The sequence below is a fragment of the Nesoenas mayeri genome (genome assembly GCF_963082525.1).
Source record: "Nesoenas mayeri genome assembly, chromosome: 8".
Taxonomy (NCBI): Eukaryota; Metazoa; Chordata; class Aves; order Columbiformes; family Columbidae; genus Nesoenas; species Nesoenas mayeri.
The window spans coordinates 23,657,235-23,671,335 of record NC_137554.1 but is presented as its reverse complement, the minus strand read 5'-3'; the positions used below and the strand labels follow the sequence as shown (position 1 = coordinate 23,671,335).

Below are 14,101 nucleotides of genomic sequence, written 5' to 3'. Positions count from 1 at the left end.
TCTGTAAATACTGACTCCATGGAAAGGGACTGTGGGTTGTTTTTCTTGCATAATACAGGCTCACCGAGAGGGTGGCAATTTGCAGTTTGGAGAAAAAAGGGTTCTCGTTTTGTGACTGATAACAGAGCTGTGTTTGATCTGAATCCACTCTTCTGTTACCCCTCGCTTCTTAATTAGTTGGGGTCCCTGGTTTTGCTTTTTAATCAGAACAGTATCTTTGACGAAGAAGTAACAGACAAACGGCAGAGAAAGAATTTCTCAGAGAACCTCACTGAAGGCACTGCCAGTGTTTGGATCTTGCAAAATCAAAACAATTTGTACTGTCAGAGGTGAAACATTTTTGCTGTATACAACCAGAGCGTCCAAACTCTTCACTTCCACAGCCCAGTTATGCCGTGACCTGTGCTTGTGAGCCTGGCAGAACCTTGTAGGACTAACTGTCCAGTACAGCCTTCAAAAATCACCTAGGAACAAATAAAAGCCTTTTGTTGCCTGAATTTGGCCAGCAGACAGCCAGGAAGGTTTCTGAGTACGGACAAATGCAAGTCTCAGGAAGGAAAACTCTCTCCCCCTCTGCATTCTCCGTACCTGCGGTCGCAGAGTTCAGCTCTGCAGCTGGCGAGCTGTGCAGACAGACACGCTCTGAGCTGGGTCTGGCTGCAGCAACGCGATGAGAACGGGCAGGGAGAGCTGGGCTGTTTCAGGGCTGACTCCCCACAAGGCAGCTGGCAGGATGGAAGGAATGCACCTGCATTATGAACATATTTTCAGCAACTGTGTCTGCTCAGCCTAGTCTCTCAGTGTCAACAGTGGCCCATTTCACATCCGCAGTGATTAATGTGCCCTGAGGGTGAGTTACTTGCAAAAGAAAAAATGGCACAAATTACTGATAGCCAAACAACTGTGCTGGAAGAATGGAGGCAGAGAAAAAGAGAACAGAAAACAGAAGAAAACAGAAAATAAAAAAGACTGCACAGCTGTAAAAGTGATTCTCAAGTATCAACTACCAAAGAAGTACTGTAATCAGAGTGTAAAAAAAAAAAAAAAAAATCCAATGGAAATCATGTTTTATGTCTTAGCTGTAACAGATGTTAAAATCTAAAGGACCATGTGCGATACCAGGTGTAGTTACCTGTGAAAAGCATGACAAAAGGGCAGGGCTTCAATCCGAGACAGTGATGTTCCTTGTGCTGTTCCCACTTGTGGCCAGTCTGTAAATACCGGCACTGGGGTACCTGCAGCTGCTTGTCTTGTCTTCTCTGACCGTAGCAAATGATTATTCACTGGGGTGCAGGGATTATTGACAAAAAATAACCAGTGCTTCACAGTGAAGTGGGTGCATTTTATTTCTCATTAAATTATTTTCTCATTAGAATATACACCTTAAATGATAAAATTATATTTTTACCAAGGATACTACAGTAAGAAAAGATTACCCTCATCATAAGGATCTCGAAATTCTTTACCCTTGCTGTTACGTGACTCTGGATCAGACACTGTTCATGATGGAGCGATACTCCTTCTGATGTTCCACAAGTTTCAAAAATACTTCATATTTCTTGTCATAAAACCTGTATAAGAAAGTTAATTTCAACAAAGCCTGAGATTTTAAGATTTAAATCCCCATAATACACATTTACTTCCTTCACTTAGCATCAAAGAAGCTTTGACTCTTTCCTAATTACAACTTTTAGCAGGATCAGAATGCCATATGCTGCCAGAGCAGAGCTTCCTGCCAAACAAGTGATTTCCGAGTTATAATTATACCTTTTGCTTACCCTATAGCCAGCTTTGATTTTCAGACAGTTTTTCTTCCAGAGTCCTTGGGGATGGGAACGGGTAAACCCTGGGCCTTCTCTGCTCTTCTACCCATTGCTACCCTCTGGCAGAGGCCCAGAGCTCACGGCTCCCGGGACATTGACCCCGTCCCGCTTTCGGGAGCGCCTTTCGCGGCGGACCCAGCACCCCCGGGACCGCCCGCCGCCGCCAGGGGGTGCCCGTGCGCCGCTGCCGCCGAAGGAGCCGCCGCGGGCGGGAGCGGCCCCGCAACCCCAGGCCCCAACTCGCCCCCGTCCGCCAGGCGTCTGGGGATTGTGCGGCTCGCTGGACGAAGCACACGCGGAATTACGAAAAGGTCTGAGGGAGCCGGGAACCGCAGTCGGGTTGGAAACTCCGCTCAGGGCGCTTCCATCGCCTCGCAGGTTCGAACCGGTGAGCCCGTCTCTAGCGCTGCCGGTGGCGTTGGTTGGCAGGGGCTGAGGTGACAAGCTGCGAGGCTCACATCACTGACAGCTCATGACCGTGCTCAGCTAGGGGAAAGAGTGGGATACCCAGAGAACCCTTAAAAACTCTGGGTGATAAATACTACTGCATTCAAGCAAGGCTATAAAGAGACATTTTCAGCAAATTCTCACAAAGTTGGGATTACCTTTTATGCTCGTGGTTAGGCTGCACGACTCTCCCAATTTTCCCCATTTTCGCCATGGCCTCCTAGTAAAAGACAAACACAAATTGGAAAAGCCTGGTTGGATTTAAAATACTTTTTGACAAGAACAAGATGTTTCAAAACCAATCAGAACATTACTGATGTATTTTGTTTCGGCTGAACAAGCCAGATGGCATAAAGTATGTTCAATCCCATTATATAGTAGTCATGAGAATAAAGTACAGCAGACCCCTCAGTAAACCAAAGTCTGTTCCTCTTTCTTACTCGGAGTCCAAGGCAGAACAAACTTATCTTTTACTATTTACATTAACCAAAGGAAATGTTCAACACTGCATCCCTGGAGAGGAGATTTCTCAAATAAAATGATATTTTACATGAGATGCCTTAATCACATTCATAAAGTATCAATTCCCTGCAGCAAGGGAGGACTCGAGTGTGCTCCAGAAGCAAAGTGTAACTTGCAAAGTCCTGTTACAGAGCCCACAGCTGCCCTCCCATTCTGGTACAAAGGTGTCAGAGATAGACTTTGATCCTGCACCGCTTTTGGCCAAAGCCAAGTCAGACAAAGGGATCTTGCAGAATCCCCTGCAAAAGGAGTCTCTGAGACAGTCTCATGTGGAAGGGAGAGAACCAAATAATTTGATTCCTTTCCTGAGCTCTGTGAGATTCTGATTTTCTGTGGCATCTCCTCAGCAATCCTGCTGGAACAAGACACTAATCACCAATGTTAACAGAGAGTCAAGCTCTCAGGCAAGGGTGGAGGCAGCAGGCATAGGCTGTTTTCAGTGGAAGGTATTTCACGAGGAGCATTAAAGCAATAGCTTTCAGATGGGACAGTGTCAAACATAAAAGATCAGGATGCAGGAATTGGTGTCTGACTAAATCTGTTCATAGTTTCTAGGCAAGACCCTAAATCTGTTTTAATGTTAGTGCCTAAAGCACAACACTGTGAGAATATTGGGATGACCCCTGGAGAACACTCAGCCTGTGTTGCTGCTGGAAGCCATCTAGTCAACTGCTATGGCTGAATTCTTAAAAGGGTTGGATGATTTAAGAGGCTGTAATATCTGCTACAGTAAAATCTTTGCTTCCCACTAATCCAGCATTTTACAGCTGAGGATCTACTAGAACTTTACAATGTACGTGAGGAATGTAAGCACAGTCTCACTGGCCCAGGACAGGCAGGGAGGCTCTGAGGATAAGCAAGATGACTGGCAGACTGTACCTAGTTTCCCATTTTCCCTGTGTTTAAGAAACCTGATCATGACCTAAATGGCAGGAGGTAAGTGGGCTGCCCCTGAAGCTAGCAGATACTCCTCCTGTGCACAGCAGTGTTTGCTCAGCCAGCCACAAGGTGCCGGGGATGCCACTCGTGTGCCAGCGCCACTGGCAGCCCCAGCTTTGCCTGCCGGGCTAAACCTGCAATATTACCTGGCATATTCTGGACATGTTTGCTTCATCATTCAGCATCAACATGTCCTTTTATAATGCTGGTCCAAATACACTACTAGAACGTGGAACACCTACCTTCTACATTTGTCAACTTCAGGGGGTTAATACCAGATAAAAATGTAGCTCTACCGAAGTAAAAAGCACAGCGAGTGATGGCGCAGTCAGGATTTTACTCTGCTAGGGCTGCTGATGAAACAGCAGGGAGTAGTTCTGTGCACTCATTCACTCATACTCTTTCATATGTGCAGAAGTTGATCAGACTTTGATTCCCCAAGAAACACCCTTGAAATAACACTTCCAGCGAGATAGTGTGTTCTTTCCTCTGGGACACATGAGCCTGCTGGCACAGAGTCTCTGCACACCAGCCAGATCAAAATACTGGCATGGAAAGGTTGGTGTATTTCCCAGTAAGAGAAATGGGCATTTATTCCCTGTTCTTTAACAGGTGATACTAGCTCAAGCATTGCTCCTGTTTACAACAGCCTATCTTTTACTACTCCCTTACATGGCCAGCTGTATTTAGAGGCTACCCCAAAAAACGAATGAGCCCACAGAAAATAAAACCTCAATGTAAAAGACAATTCCCTCTATTACAATAATACTGCTTTTACAGATAGTTATGTTTTACAGAAAACATAAGGCAGAGGCCAAGTCCCCAAAGCACTCTTACTAATGGGAAGTCACCTTGCTTTCTGCTCGCTGCTTTACGTCTCTTTTTGAGTTGCCCTGGAGATAGCACACAAAAATAAACCCAAGCTAAGACAAATCCACTTTTTTCTCAGGTGTCACATAAATGAAAGGGAGGGCCAAACTTTGCTACTCACCCCCTCTGTGCACACACACAGGGCCTGTCTGCTGCTGCCCTGTTCTGGGCAGTGTTAAGAGAACAGCCACAGACAGTGATGTTCCCAGGACACATTCTGCTTCCGCCATAAAGACTCTACACAGTCATGTTCTGCTTTGCTCTGGGGCCTCTTACAACTTCCAGTGCTGAAAAATGCATCACTGCTTCTTTGGGAAATAAGCCAGCCTTTTCAGATAAACATATCTTCAGGCTTTATTTTTATGCTGTTACTCATCTAACTCCAGGTCTCTTCATGCTGGTTCAAGACAGAAGAGACACCAACACCGACTCCACCAGCCAAGTCTCCACAGGGCTGATGAAAACCTCCTGAGCTCCCTGTGAAGTGTTCCCAGACCTGAAACCCCCACCACAGAGACCCCATCCTCTGTGGGCAGCCAGCGAGCTGCTGCTCTGTGTTGATGGTTGGACTTGATGATCTGAAGGGTCTTTTGCAACCTAAATGAATCTACGATGGGGCCAGCAGCAGGACAGGTCCCTAAAGAAAACTGGTCCCTCAAAGCCTGACCTAAACTAGGGAACAGGGCTTAGCTGCTGCTTATCTTCTGCTGGTTCACCTATCTATACACATTTAGCTAAGGAGGAAGATGCCCAAGCAAACTTTCCAGTTTATCAGGTAAATACTTTTATATTTTTAAATCTACTGGAAATACACAGTTCTTTGAGAATCCACAGCATTAAGGTCTCACAGCAATTACCGCGGTCATGTGGAATAACATGTTGTTGCCAGCAATCTTCAACAACTCACTCATTCTGCATTGCTAAAAATATCCTAAATTATTTCCCTCTCTTAATTTGCATTTTGGTTGTGTGTTTTTTTGTTTTTTAAAGTCAGTTTGGTCATTGTTACTTTGAACAAAAACTTTACTCCCAGAGGAGAGTCTTTTCAACAATTTTCTGGGGACAAAAGGGAACAGAACATTGAAAATATGAATTTATAATGAAATCAGAAACAAAGGAACATTAGAATCGCATTACTGAATCAGATCAACCTTGTGCACTGTTCTGTCTGCAACAAAGCCTTAAATATAGTAAAGTGATAATACTGCTGTTCAGAAATAGTTTGTTTGAGGGTTGACATCCAAATCCATAATTCCAGTCACCAAGAATTTCACAATCTTAACTTGAATGACACTCTATCTTCTTCGTTTGCCAGTCTAGACATACAATGAATACAGTGATTTAAACACAATGAATTCTCTCTTAAAACAAAATATTTTGTAAAATTGCTTTTTAATCATTTCTTTTCTCTCTATCCATAAAGGCTATGCTATAAATAAACCCTGAAAGTTCACATTTGATCATCATTTCTAAAGGCTGGGCAAGAGGCAAGTGAAGGGTTTACACAGAAAAAAAGAGAGGCACTGTGGAGCAGAAATAAAGGGATGCATTCATAATTTCTAACCTTTTGTTAGAGTGTCAAAGCTGAGACAGATACAAGCCAGTAAACACTCTGCTGACCATGGAGAGAGTTGGTCAAACAGGGTTACCCTGCCCGAGACAGAAGGATCACAGGCCCAGGGAACCAAATTCTCCAGGGCCAACTAGTACTTCAGAATGAGCTGCCATTTGCTGGAAGGCTGACCCAGCTGGGAAGGTCAGTCGTTGTTCCAGTTCATTTGGTACTGGTGGCTGAATGCTGCTCTTCAGCATCATCTGGGGCAGCGGATAAATTTAAGGTATCAGGGGGGCCTCAACAGGCAGCAGATCTCCCAGGAACTCTGTAAAAAAACGGGAAAACCCTGGGAAAGCCAGGGAAATCCCAGCTCCTGGCATCCCAGCAGGATCCTGCTTATCACCCGCAGGACCACAGAGGGAGCCATGGAAGATCACACCACTCAGGAACAGTCCCTGAGTCCGATTTTCAGTAGTCACTCAAGGACTTATGTGACTGAATGTTACTGAAAATTAATGGAATGCAGGTCCTTAAAAGTATACATTGAATGAGAAATCCAATATAGGGACATCAGCCTCAGGTAAGGAAGTCAATTAACTAAATCCCATTGAAATTAATGAGCTGGGAGGATCAGTCCCCTTAAGAATTCATGATTTTGCTTTATTTAGGTACTTTAAAAATTGTATCTAAAGTTAAATGGATGAGGCATTAAGGCAAAACACAATTTCCCAGCTGTGTTTTCCCCATTTATATCAAGAATTCCAAGACATCTTTGGACTTTTACCCAGCATGAACAGTGAAAACAACCACATATCACCTAAAGTTTCACTGTCCAGTTTAAGTGGCTGAAAGCATTTGGGCTGCGCACACAAAAGCAGACAGCAAAGCTCCCCAAATCCTGTGGCCATACCATGGTCCAGCTACAGCAACGCTGTGCCAGCCGCTGGCAGGGAGGATCCGCAGACAACATGAAAACCAAGAGGGGCACTCAAATACAAATTAAGTAAGTTTTCTCTGAGAATGCTGCTGCTTTATGGCTTGTCCAGTGACAGCCATGGTTCTGTTGCACCATGAATGGCCTATGAGTGATGGGAATGATGAAAAATAACCCTGTTGTAAACCAGTTTGGAGCTCTAAGTTATAACGTAACTAATTCAGGAATCTCAGAACAAGCTGGAATGAGATGCATGGCTTACTACTCTTCCCAAGATGAAGCTGTTAATTCACCTCATCTTAGTACTTATGCAAAGGTAGGAAATAACATTCATTTTTATTGTGGCAATACAAGCCCCAAGAGATCAAATGCTGCCACGCTTACAGCCAAACGTCATGAGAAATCCATACCAGCAAATGTGCTTCTCCTATTCCTGAGAATGACATGAGCGCATGCAGAGAAATTCAGTCTCAGTTTCTGAACCATACAGGGCTTTGAAACACAAATTTTGAGTTTGTTACCCTGAAAACATCACGCAGACTCCCACTCAGGCCAGACTTGACTGGTGTTTTTGCACAGCTCTGCTGCCCCAGATCCAGCATCACAGGAAAATAATTTAAAAGTTACTCTATTCACAACAAACTGACACGTAGGAACATCCTTCCCCACCAGATTTGTTCTGATTTGCAGAATTCAGCAGGTGTAAGTATCTTCACACTAACAGGCTGACTTCCTTTACACTTCTAGGTTCTCATAACAAATAAAGTAAATAATGTTATAGGTAATAATTTTTACTGTTCTTCAACAGTGAAAAACCTCTCTCTCACTCATCGCTATTCCACACACATAACCTAACAGATACTAACTAACATCATTTAAGAAGTCCAGTCACAGATATATTCAGATACAGATTTCTTGACATGCTGATGTTGGAGAAATACTTTTAAAATTTCTAAGAATTGCAAGCAAGGCTGCTGTTCTCTTATAGATTATTTAGGGATTGCTTACTCAATAGCCTGGAGTTGAAAAATTCATCTTATCTATGCTTACAGGAGTTACATGGATGTATTTATGTAACGGAGCCCTAGCAGAACATTACTTTTTAGTGGTATATGACTGCATAAAGAAAGCATGTGATGGACCATATACAGTATTTTTCTAGTGTTTTTTTTTTCTCCCCTTAAATTTATTTGAGTTATAGGGGCAGATCTTGGCAGCATGCACAAAGCCCAAAATCTGTAACTCAATTCTCTGTGGTATTCTCAATGGAGCGAGCCAAGTTTTAAAACACATTATGGATAAATATTAGAGCTGAGCAAAAATTTCACACCTAAGACCAAAGTGTGAAAATTTGGCTTTCATTCATTTAGTGAAAAGGTGGAAAATTTCACACAAGCTTGTATTTTCCTTTTGCTCTGTTCCAACATCCATTTCTGTGTTCATATCAAACCTCAAAGAGAGTGAGTGTTTCTGCCTGTCTGTGAGACCACAGAGAAGGAGGGAGAAGAGGACAGAAGGACAGGGGTCCAGTGAGCACGACACCAGCTCAGGACTTAAGTTCAAGTCTGTCTTCGAGGAAAAGTCACTGGCCTTGCAAACCTCACTATCCATGCGTTAGATATCAGTCCCCTAAACCATTCAACTTCAACTGCCAGAGGCCAACTGGATGGATTCTCAATACTGAGACAAGGTGGTTTCCTGGTTCAAGCACTGAATCAGGATCCACAACAATTGCAACAGATTCCCTGAGGTATTTGGGACACGTAATTTACTCGTTTAATTTTCAGTTACCTCTCTCTGAAATAGGCTGTGCCCATTGCTTTCCCCCAGGTTTGGTCTGGCCTGTCTACGGAGTTTTTAAACTCCAGGTTTGTCCCTAAGTTTGTTCTGTGGATGGTACAGGGAGCTCTCAGTCCTACTGCAGCCCATCTTCCCTCATTAACATATCACTCAGCCTGCCTTGTACCACAGGAGCACGGTGTTCACTCCTCAGTATCAGAGACGAACAAATGGAAAAGAGATCACATAACAGTAGAGACAAGCGTAGATGAGGCCAAGGTACCATGTCAACCTACTTCTACTCTGCTTCAGTGGCTCCACGGACTGTCAGACTGTGGCCACCATAGCTCAGGGTCACCCAGAGCTTGTGCTTCAGCCAAGCTGGCCAGCCCACAGACAAAGCCACAAGAGCAGCGGCAGTGGCAATGCAGCTGTTGTAAATGGTGGCTTGTCGTGCTAGCGATGGTATTAATTACTTATTCCGCAGACCAAATTTAGCATGGGATGAGGGTCAGCTATGACTGCCACATCATCTATCAGCTGGAAACTATGTTTGGGTCTAAGCTCCAGCCACACTGCTACTAAATATAGGTTGGTTTGTTGTTGATTTGACTCCGCACTTCCCTGAGTTGCCTTTGACTATCAAATAATTAAGCAGTTTGCTTTGTGAGGGCTCCATTGCTGGCACCTCTTCATGCCCGAAGCTGCTTGGATGCAAACTTGACAGCTTAGCAGGGGTTTCAGCTTACCCAGGCAATGGAAAGAGCCCAAGTGTTTAGCTCCTGTTTCAGTTTCACCAATTGCTGGCACTGAGTGCCATGAATCAACAGTTTGTGGGCACCACCTGAGCAGTCTGCACCAGAGCTGGGGCACAGTTCAGCCACACTTACCCTGACATGGGCTCGGAGAGATTATTCATGAAGCATATGTCCACTTCACAACGTCTGTGTATGACAATCCAAGACAGCTTTAAATTCAGCTCACACAGATAGGGATAAGGTGCAACCACAGCAGCACACAGGTCTGTCCAGCCTGCCCACCAGGCTGGTTTCTACAACCTGGGGCACACTCTGCCTCCTCACTGGTCTCTCACCCCCTCGAGGTGGAATAAATTCGTTAAATCACACAGCATCGCTGTCACAACAGACTAAGAAGGTTTGTCCATATAAACCACATGAATATATATTGATTTAACTCACTTTTTAGGCTTGGAAACATTATGTTGACAGGCAGCTCTGTTTCACAGAAAATAAGCTCACCTGGGAGTCAAGAGAGCAGATTCCTACAGCAGATCCTGATGCAGGGCACTGCCCTGCAGCCATGAGCTAAATCAGACCTCTCCACATTCATCGCTGCTAGTGATGGAGTGAACTAAGTCTGGGAGGGCTGCTCTGCTGCACAACCTGGAACGAGTTATTTGTTTCTCTGACTTCTTTTTGGCCTTCTGCTTGCAGTATATGCCCTTTTACCCTCCACTTGAGGTGATAAAAGCTTCAGGGTAGGCAGGGCAGGTATGTGTTTCCACACTAACTTGCACAACAAAAGAAATGAGCTCGACAGAAAGCAGGAGGAGTCATTTGGACAGGGGAGCATAAACGCAGAAGCTGAAGAACAAGCATCCGCACAGGATATCCTGACGCGCTGCTGTGTACTTGACACAATATTTAGTTTAACTGCACCACTTCCTTCAAGGTGCAAAATTCAGATTTATTCAGCTGATTTCTTTTCACATTCATGCTGAACATACAGCTTTCCTTGCATTTAGTCATTGAGTTCAAACTTTTATTTGCCATCTGGCAATGGATTGGGGTTTACTGGGGGGAGGGGATAGGAAAGAGGGCTTTTTTTCCTCTTTTTTGCATCTGTATTTGCTTTATGAGCTACAGCTAAGGCATCATTTACACATGGGGAACTCGATCAGGTTCTCTCAATTCTTTCCATATGTTCGCTTATGCTGTCAAAACATTTTTTCAATCTAATTAATCTGCACGCGTCTCTCCGTTCATTTCGCCAGTTGGTGGGCTTTAGAATTCTAGGGGTATCTAGCTGGGATTTTGTCATAAAAACAATTTCTGCCGACACTTTGCTTTAAGGTTACTCCACCAAGAAAATGAAACTCTTTGCATCATTTCACTCTTCTCCATCTAATTATTCTTTCCCTATTTCCAGCACTGGCTGAGGAGACTTTCCTTTTCCTCTCATCTTTCAAATGCATTCTTTGCCATGCTCCAGTGCCACGATGGCTATGAAGAACACTTAGCAACCTTTCTAGCACACTGTTCCAGAAAGTTATTTTTCTTTCCCAAATTAGAGGCTACAAATGACTAAACTTGAGAACTGACCTGCTGATGATATTGTCCTGTTTTGTTTAAAACAGGGGCACCATCTCTTCTCCAGCTCTGAAAATGAGCAGGGGTGAGAAACTACTGCTCCTATTTGGTTTTCTGCCATTAAAACTGTCCTTTGAGTCCTGTTCCTAAAAAGCACTTTAAATGCTGGATACATATTGCTACAAAATTTTAGAGAGCTTTTGATTCCTTAAAAACCTGGGAAGCCTGGTGTGACCCATGGGACAGCCAGTTTGTTGCCATATGTGCTCTAACAGCAGCAAGAAGAACCTCAATCTCAACTGTGGGATTCCCATGGATGCAGAATCCAGAGAGATTTATACAAAGAAACTCTAATCACATGAGACTACTTGTTCTGCTCCCCTTGCTCCTAAAAAGTTTGGCTTCTATCTCTCAGAAAACACTGGGAAACTGTAAATACAGTTCTCTTTAGCATTAAAACATCTCTGTAAGTAGAAACCTCTTCACATGCACAATCCGTGTACTGCAATTACATTTATTGCATAGAAAAACCTATAGGCACCAACTTACACAAATTTATTGGGAATAAACTATTCTTGTTAAATGTCAAAAGTCACACTCATCACCACTGTAAGCTACCTGTCAGGCCTGACATTTTTCTATATAAAACCAAAATCAAGGGTTATTAAGCCCCACTTGCCCCAGAACCATGAAAGAGCCTTTGATTACAGCAATATTACACAACCTCTTTTAATGAGCAAAATCTAAACCTGCCACCCAGCATTGCCAGCAGGAATTTTTAAAGGTATCTATCTGAGGCATCTTTTTCTTTAGGAGATCTTCTAAGAAAGCATTTGTATTCATTTGGTAAATAGAAAAAGAGCACATTTTATAATTGACTGTGCCCAAAATAATAGCTGGTTGTGTCTGAAAACACCAGTTAGATTTAAAAGTGCAGTTAGTGAGTGAGTCATCAAGTGGCAGCAGAGTTTGGCTGGCTCACAGCCCCAGATCTAATATAGCACAGTCCTGCCCCAGGGGTTATCTTTAAAGCTGAGAGCTTACAGAGTAGAGCACACTAGACAGACTCCACTTCCTCACTCCCAAATTTTGGGTAGGTGGGAGGGTTTGTGAGCTTGTCCATAAGCTCTCATTTTTATCTGCAGGAAGGGTGAACAGCACTGAATCCCTTCAGAGGGACATTCTCGCCTTGCACCACCGAGCCAGTCACCATTCCTGCTTCTACTTCGCTGTCCCGGCCCATTTCCCCTTTTTTACAAAGCCCCCAGTGAGCTGCATCTTGAGGCTCCCATTTCTAAGCCCCTTCACTCCCTTTTCCTGAGAACTTTCTAACCCACTGCTCCTAAAGCGTTTATGGGGGAAAGCTCTTCCCAGCACAACTTCTGTGACTCTAAGGAAGGCAGCTGGATACCTCAGCTCCTGAATTTTAATCCTGGACAAGTCATGCAAGCCTTCTGCACCTCTGTTTCTCATATATTCCACAGGAATCAATAAAACTACTAGATTAATGTCAAACACTTAGGAGGGAAATCTAGCCAATGTGGGACACAACCAAAGAAAAAGTACTTTGTGCTTCACGATTCAGCCGATCCTAAGAATTGAGACAATTCCTGCTGCTGAGGATCTGGCCTTTCATTTAAAGACAGCAAGCTGAGAGAAGAGATGAATAGCTGAGATTCAAATGGCTCATGGAGCTTTTAACTTGTAGGTCACCAGTCAGAACCTCACCGAGGTCAGTGAGTGTTTGCAAGTTATTGTGGTATGCAAGCTTTTTATAGTGTCCTTTGCAAAGTGCATTTATTGGTTTCAAATTAATTTCTATTGTATGCAGTCTGCACAACATGAAACCCTCCATTGTTACAGCTCAGTCACTGTTAACCCTTTGCAAAGCTACACTAGAGAAACTGCTACCACCACCACCTGAACAGCGTGCCTTTTATAACTGTACTTGAAGTGTCCTAACTGTGAACTGAGCTTGGATGACCTCAAAGAGCCTTTCCTGGCCCTGGGTAGAGGCACAGCCATGAGAGGAAAGTTGTGCTGCGGCTGTACATACTGTTCCTCGCTTGTGCATCAATCGGGAGAGACAGAGCCCAGCTCCGCAGGCTTGTTCTCTGCTCCCCACAGTGACTCCACAGCCCTCGCTGGGGCTGCTCGTGGAGAAAGAGAAGTGTGTGCTGGCAGCAGCACAAGCCTATTCTTTGCGGAAAGTACTTTCTGACAGAAAAAAGAAAACAGAAGAAGTAAAAATGAACAACTATATCATTATCTAAAGTGCAGAGATCTCAGCAGAGATCATTTCAAAGATCCATATTGTTTACAGCAGCTGATGAATCTAACAAGTGCTGGAGCTGTGCTCTTGCTTAAAGTGCTAACATATTTACAGTTTTCAGTCCTGTCCTTAGCGCTTATCTGTCATTTCAAGATGAATGCTCCTTTTGTACAGGCTAATTATTTGCACGAATGCTGCACTAGCTCAAAATCCCGGATTCGTTTTGCTTTCCCATTAGCAGCAATTTTGTACTTTTAAAATTGCTTAATACAGCAAATTAGGGAAAATAAAAGCTCTTTTTTGTTCAAAGGTATGTCTTTGGCTGTGACAAGTACAGAATGAGAGGAGGGAAATTAAATTACTTTTATCTGATGAAAATCTTAATTGTACTATACAACTTTTCTAAACTCACACATTATTCTACTCTTGCTAGATTTTTGGTCTTAGCTTAATTTGTGCAGATCTACGTAAAATCAGAATAGATCAGTAACAGACTGCCTGACAAGACAGTTATCTCATGCTCAACAATATTTTCTTATATATAATGCATGAAAAATTTGGTAGGATCCGACATTGCCCCTTCCTCTTCTAGTAAACGACCATGTGCCACTGAAAAGCTGTCAGTCATTT

General features: G+C 43.6%; 1 protein-coding gene across 1 annotated transcript in view; it reads right to left on the bottom strand.

Annotated features, from left to right (window-relative positions):
* Nucleotides 1–1,489: 1,489 nt before the first annotated feature.
* FGGY (FGGY carbohydrate kinase domain containing) overlaps nt 1,490–14,101 on the bottom strand; it is a gene marked incomplete at its 3' end in the record, with an annotated part of 308,876 nt that continues 296,264 nt past the window's right edge. Inside the window, exons 16-17 of the mRNA XM_080348952.1 lie at nt 2,429–2,490; nt 1,490–1,571 (exon numbers count right to left, since the gene is read on the bottom strand). Coding sequence (XP_080205078.1) covers nt 1,490–1,571; nt 2,429–2,490 — 144 coding nt within the window. The remainder of the gene's footprint in view (nt 1,572–2,428; nt 2,491–14,101) is intronic.